Source organism: Chenopodium quinoa, unplaced genomic scaffold, assembly GCF_001683475.1.
Source record: "Chenopodium quinoa cultivar QQ74 unplaced genomic scaffold, ASM168347v1, whole genome shotgun sequence".
Classification (NCBI taxonomy): domain Eukaryota; kingdom Viridiplantae; phylum Streptophyta; class Magnoliopsida; order Caryophyllales; family Amaranthaceae; genus Chenopodium; species Chenopodium quinoa.
Window position 1 is genome coordinate 1,736,301 of NW_018743206.1, and position 6,048 is coordinate 1,742,348.

A 6,048-nucleotide genomic window follows, 5' to 3' on the forward strand; every position below is an offset into this window, starting at 1 on the left:
TCACGCTCAAACTCACTCTTAGAAACCAAATAGTTAGGTTTCTTTTCCACCATAGGTTCAACCTTTGGAGGTAAAGGAAGTAACCTGATTTTCTTTCCCCCATGATTAGTGACCGTATAGACATTAGAAACACCATCATGCAAAGCACTTCGATCAAATTGCCATGGTCTACCAAGCAATATATGACACGCACTCATAGGCAAAACATCACACCAACGTTCATCATGAAAATTTCCAATTGTAAAAGAAACTAGTGCTTGTTTCTTAACTTTCAAACCGGTTTCGTTATCTAACCAATTTAACTTGTAAGGTTTAGCATGCTCACGAGTGGGTAATTTAAGCTTGCTTACAAGTTCAGTAGAGGCCACATCCGTACAAGAACCACCATCTACAATCACATCACAAATCTTGTCCCGTACCTTGCACCTCGTATGGAAAAGATTCTCTCTTTGTTGCACATCCTTGAGAGGCTCGGAATGTAGGATCCTTCTTACAACACCACACAATGGAGTGGCGTTTTCTTCAGCCCCATACTCCTCATATTCCTCTTCCTCTTCCTCATTTTCCTCGGAATCATACCCTCCTTCATGGATGGTGAGTGTGTTCCGTTTTGGACACTCACTAGCAATATGTCCTTTCTCATGGCATTTGTAACACGTCCTCTTGGGGATTTCTTGCTTGGAATCCGTTTTTTCCTCCATAACCTTTGGACGAGTTAGGAGTAAAAGTGGATTTAGAAGCAACCTCGCCTTTTCCCATGGAAGAAAAAGCTTTGTAAGGAAGCCTAGATGTAGGTCTTGGCTTATCTTCTTTGTGTTGTGCCTCAACCTTTCTAGCAGCCTTCACAACCTCTTCATAGGTGGAATAAGGTAGGAGATCCACCTTATTAGAGATTGGTTTAGACAACCCTTTAGTGAAACGGGCAATTTTGAGTGGTTCCTTCTCTTGCATATCACACACCAAACTGAGTTTCTCAAACTCTCGCACATAGTCATCAACACTTCGTTCACCTTGAGCTAGGCGAGTCAATTTGACATATTGATCTTGCACATACTCATGTGGAACCCAACGTTGTTCCATCTTCTTCTTGAGTTTCATCCATGACTCAATCTTATCTTTTCCTTCTCTTCTCCTCTTGGCCTTTAGATTATCATACCAAAGCCCAGCAAGCTTGGTTAACTTAAGAACCGCCATTTTACAACTCCTAGCATCATCATACTCCTTATACTCAAAGATACTCTCCATCCTACGTACCCAATCAAAAAAAACTTCCGGATCACTAGAACCATCAAAGTCGGGAAGGTCTAGCTTGACACTTCTATCATCTTGGTGACCACGGAATTGTGATTCACCTTGGGTGGGTGTGGAATTTTCTAATTCCTCTAACCTTCTACCTTGTCTAAGGCATAGGTCCGCAATGGCATCCATCCTTGTTTCATGCTTTTTCATTTCGTCATGCATTTCTTGGAGTTTTCCAAGAATGTCTTTCATCACTTCGTGAGATGGTGAGTTGGATGAACCTGGAGTCATTCTCCAAGGCCTTGCTCTGATACCAACTGATATGTAAGTGGATTAGGATCGTTTTGGAGTGGGCTAGTTCAATTAGAATCAAGTTCGTCACAAAAGAAAACAAGATAAACACTCAATGTAGAAGCGGGTTCTAAATTGCGTGTGTGGTGGATAAACTTGACCAAACACAAAGTAAGGCTAGATTATCAAGCTTATACTAACTAAACACTAAGTAAAGAAAGTATAAGTTCGTGAAACACAAAGTAACACAAGAAATTCACAAAGAAAATCAGATTTTGTTGTTTTTAATCACTCTTGCCTAAAACGAATGGCAAGTGTTCTATTTATAGGAAGCTTTACAATCCTTAAAGGAACTCTTCAACTTCCTAACTTACATGCCTAAAACAGAAGAAACAAGCTTCAATAAAAGCTTTGTAACTCCTTTTACATGCTTAAAAACAAAACTAAAAGCTAGGCATGATTCAAGCCTAGAATCACGCCTTTACTAGGCCACGAAAATGGCTGTTTATTTGAGGCCTTAATGGCAGCTATTACATGCATTCTTTGACAGAAAAATAACCCCCTAATCAAAGCTTTAAATGACTAAAACAAACAGCAAACAACTCATAATCATTCCCCACAAAAATCGCCATGAACCAAGCTTGTAACCCCCACTTAAATGTGGCTGTTTAATTGTGGCTGTTTGAAACTCCTTGTGGCTGTTTGAAAGTCTTCTTGGATGCTCCTTTAACTGGTTACTTTGTCCCCTTTGTCCTCTTCCCATTTAAGGCAAGAAACAAAAGGATTCTTGGAAGAGAATCCCACGAAATTAGCATCCAAAGACTTGGACTTTTCGTGGATGAACAAAGCATGGACCGTAGCTTGAACTTCTTGGACTTTAGTTTGAACTTGATTGCTTGCTGCCATATCAATTACAGTTCGATCAATATCTCTTGTTCTCTGAGTTGCTTGTTATTATTAAAATGCCCAATAAACCTTGTCATCGACTGCTTTTACTTATATACATTTCTAAATTTATGATGTTGGTAAAACACAAAAACGAAGGTATTTACTTGGCCACTGTAAAATGTGAGGCAGTTATGTGTTGAAATTTAAAACTTGAACCTGTGTGGTGAAACTTCTTTTCAGAAAGAGGGGTAATGGGGATCTTGAGTTGAGCTCATCGTTGTCAAAATCGCGATCCGGATCGTAGGATCGTGCGATCCTACGATCCCATTTTAGCCAAACGATTCGGATCGGATGCAGAATCGCAGAGTAAGCAGGATCGTTGTAGGATTGGTCAGGATCGTACATGATCGGGTGGGATCGGACGATCCTGTTTTTCATTTAAACTATTATTAGTTTGTACAGAATCGTGCAGGATCGGTCAGAATCGAGTAGGATCGGTCAAGATCGTACGATCTTACTTTTTACTTTTTACTTATTAAAATGAGCCTAATGTAATCAAACTTTTCTCTAAGCTAAGAAAATTACTATCCAACTACTAAAACTATAAATTTTACCATTTTTATGGCTTAAAAAATGTTATCTAATTGTGTAACAACCCTTTTATTACTATTTTTATCAATTTTGTAGAATCTTACGATTCTACGATCCGATTTTGTCGATTCGATCCTACTCCTCTCACTGATTCAAAGTAGGATCCCGATCCTGATAAAACCTTGGTTGAGCTTCTAAGCTCCAAAAATAGATCAAGTCACAAAGTACCGGGAGGCTTTTACGATGAATTGTTTGTATATTAGGATGGTTGTAATTTACAAATTGGATCCCTAGTCTAGGCCATTTAGGATTTTAGGACAGGGCAGCTTTAGAATGCCAATATTTTAAATTATTGTCCATACACTTTACTGTATCCAAACACATCAGATTAGCTCATGCGGTTTTTGGTGTGAAAAAAGTAAATAAAAAAGAGTCTAAAGTGAATAAAAAAGACTTTAAAGTAAACCTATTAGCTCAAGTGGTAGAGCACTATGCGCATGCATAGAGATATAGGTTCGATTCCTACATAGGTTATCTTAAAAAGTAATTACACAACACTCTAAAGTTATTCAATATATCTCAAAAGTAAATCAAAATATCTCAAAAGTAGAAAAACTAAAAAAATATAAATTAATACAGTATATGTCAAAAGTAAATCGTAATTACTCTGAAGTAAACAAATAATGCTAAAAAGTAAATCAAAATATCATTAAAGTAAATCAGATCAGCTCTAAAGTATATGAATAATAAAATATCTTGAAATGATAAATGACTAAAGAAACTTTAATTAGCTAAAATGGTATAGCACTATGCGGATGTATAGAAGTGTAGGTTCGATTCCTACATAGGTTATCTTAAAAAGTAATTACAAAACACTCTAAAGTAATTCAAAACATCTCAAAAGTATATCAAAGTAGCTAAAAAGTAAATCAAAAGTAAATAATATTAACTCAAAAGTAAATAGTATTTACTTAAAAGTAAATTATATCTACTCACAACTATTCAGTCTAGGGTGCACATTGCTAAGAAGAAAAAGCAGGGTATTAGTTTACCAACATGTTTATATCTTTAATCCTTAGATAAGTGACCTTGAGTTTCTAGTAATAAAAGAAGATACAAAATAAGTTAAAGTAAATAAAACATTTATTAAAGTAAATAGAAATGAAATTCACCTTTTCTACTTCTAAAATAAGGAATTTGCTATGAAGAAATGCTTATTGACAATCTCTAATTGCTATGAATGCTTAAATATCTAGTATAAGTGATAGAACCTTCTGTCATACCTTTAATCTTTGGATAAGTGAGCTTGAGTTTGTAAGTAATAAAAGTAGATACAAAATAAGTTGAAGTAAATAAAATATCTCTTAAAGTAAATACAAATGAACCAACGTGGGATTCGAACCCACATCTTTTGTGTATTTGCACAATGCTCTACCTCTTGAGCTAGTAGACTAGTGTATATAAAGTTGACAATAATAAAATGAGCAAAGACAACATCAGCAACTTCAAAATCAGTTGCTAAGACCAGATGAAATAAGTTAAAATAAATAAAATAAGTTAAAGTAAATAAAATATTTATTAAAGTAAATTGAAATGAAATTCACCTTCTCTACTTCTAAAATCAGGAAATTGCTATGAAGAAATGCTTATTGACAGTCTCTAATTGCTATGAATGCTTAAATACGTAGTATAAGATTATAAAACCTTCTGTCATACTTTTAATCCTTGGATAAGTGAGCTTGAGTTTCTAAGTAGTAAAAGTAGATACAAAATAAGTTTAAGTAAATAAAATATTTCTTAAAGTAAATACAAATGAACCTACGTGGGATTCGAACCCACATCCTTTGTGCATTTGCATAATGCTTTACCAATTAAGCAAATAGGTTAGTGTTTCGGGGTTTTCTGCCTGCGGGAGAGTTACAATTCTGAGACTGAGCTGCCGATGCCTGTACCTGCAAGATCACGAAGACTCCGGTGGATAGGAGCTCCGCCTCTGACGATCAAGTTAGTATACGTACAGGAGGAAAAAGTACGGAAAAGGTAAAGTACTTCTCGCAGATTGGGAGAATTCCGCAATTAATATTGATCGGTAATTGTGTTTGTATTTATGAATGCCCCATTAATGAGGTTTGTCCCACTATTTATAGTGGGACAGACAAGTCCCCCATGAAGGGTTCCAAGGACACGTGACAACTGGAGCCCTATTGACCAATGGCGATACGCCACGTGTCACCGGCCCATTGGGCCACGTGTCTAGGGTATTTTTACCCTAAACATTTGCCCCTCACAGGTGCTGACGTGGCTGTGCCACGTGGCACCTGTGAAGATCCCCTTCTTTTTTTTTTTTTTTTTGAATCTCTTGGCCTCTGGCTGTTTGGGTGAAAAGGCGGGAGAAGCAGAAGGTGAAGAGTCAGGACTCTTCGCCTTCTGAGGAGGAGCCTATAAATAGCCAAGTCCCCTCCCCAAGCCCTCATTTACAAACTTGGAAAATTTTCTGATTTTCGAGAGCAGTCGGTGTTGAGAGCTTTTCTGAGATAGTTTCCGTGTGCGCATCCGGTTTATAACCGTCTGGGGGGTTTGATAGCAAGCTGAATTTGCATCTGCACTTCAAACAACACATCCGGCTCAAGAGACGCCTGTGTCTTCGCAAGCAAACTCAAGAAATTCCCAGTGACCAAGCGGTTTTCTCCCTCTTTCTTTTAGGTACCGCCTCTATTCTTTCAAGCTCTTCCATGTATTTACGCTTGAGTTTTTTGTTTGTTTTCTCATTTATTTGTCCCATAGTTAGATGGACCCTTTATACCCCCATCCGGGACATAATAATGAGACCAGCCGGTCCGTTAGTACGGCTGAGTCTAGGATTGGAAATACCGCCTATAGACTCTGGGATTTGCCTTGTTTGTCTCCCAATCCGACCGTCTCCGTGTCTGTGCAGGACACAATGGCCAGAACCAGGAAGACGACTGTGGATCCCAATTACAGAGGCGGGGGCTCTGACGAGTTACCGCCTGATGAGAGGGCCCTAACTGAGGCGGCCAT

General features: G+C 37.8%; 1 protein-coding gene across 1 annotated transcript; it reads right to left on the reverse strand.

Annotated features, from left to right (window-relative positions):
- Positions 1-639: 639 nt before the first annotated feature.
- On the reverse strand, positions 640-1,530 carry LOC110734095. Its single transcript, XM_021914154.1, has one exon. It carries the CDS (start codon positions 1,528-1,530, stop codon positions 640-642), a length of 891 nt encoding a protein of 296 aa, XP_021769846.1.
- Positions 1,531-6,048: the final 4,518 nt, after the last annotated feature.

What these genes read in the sequence shown, in the direction of transcription:
- LOC110734095 (XM_021914154.1), bottom strand. Translation starts at nt 1,530, where the DNA reads ATGACTCCAGGTTCATCCAACTCACCATCTCACGAAGTGATGAAAGAC.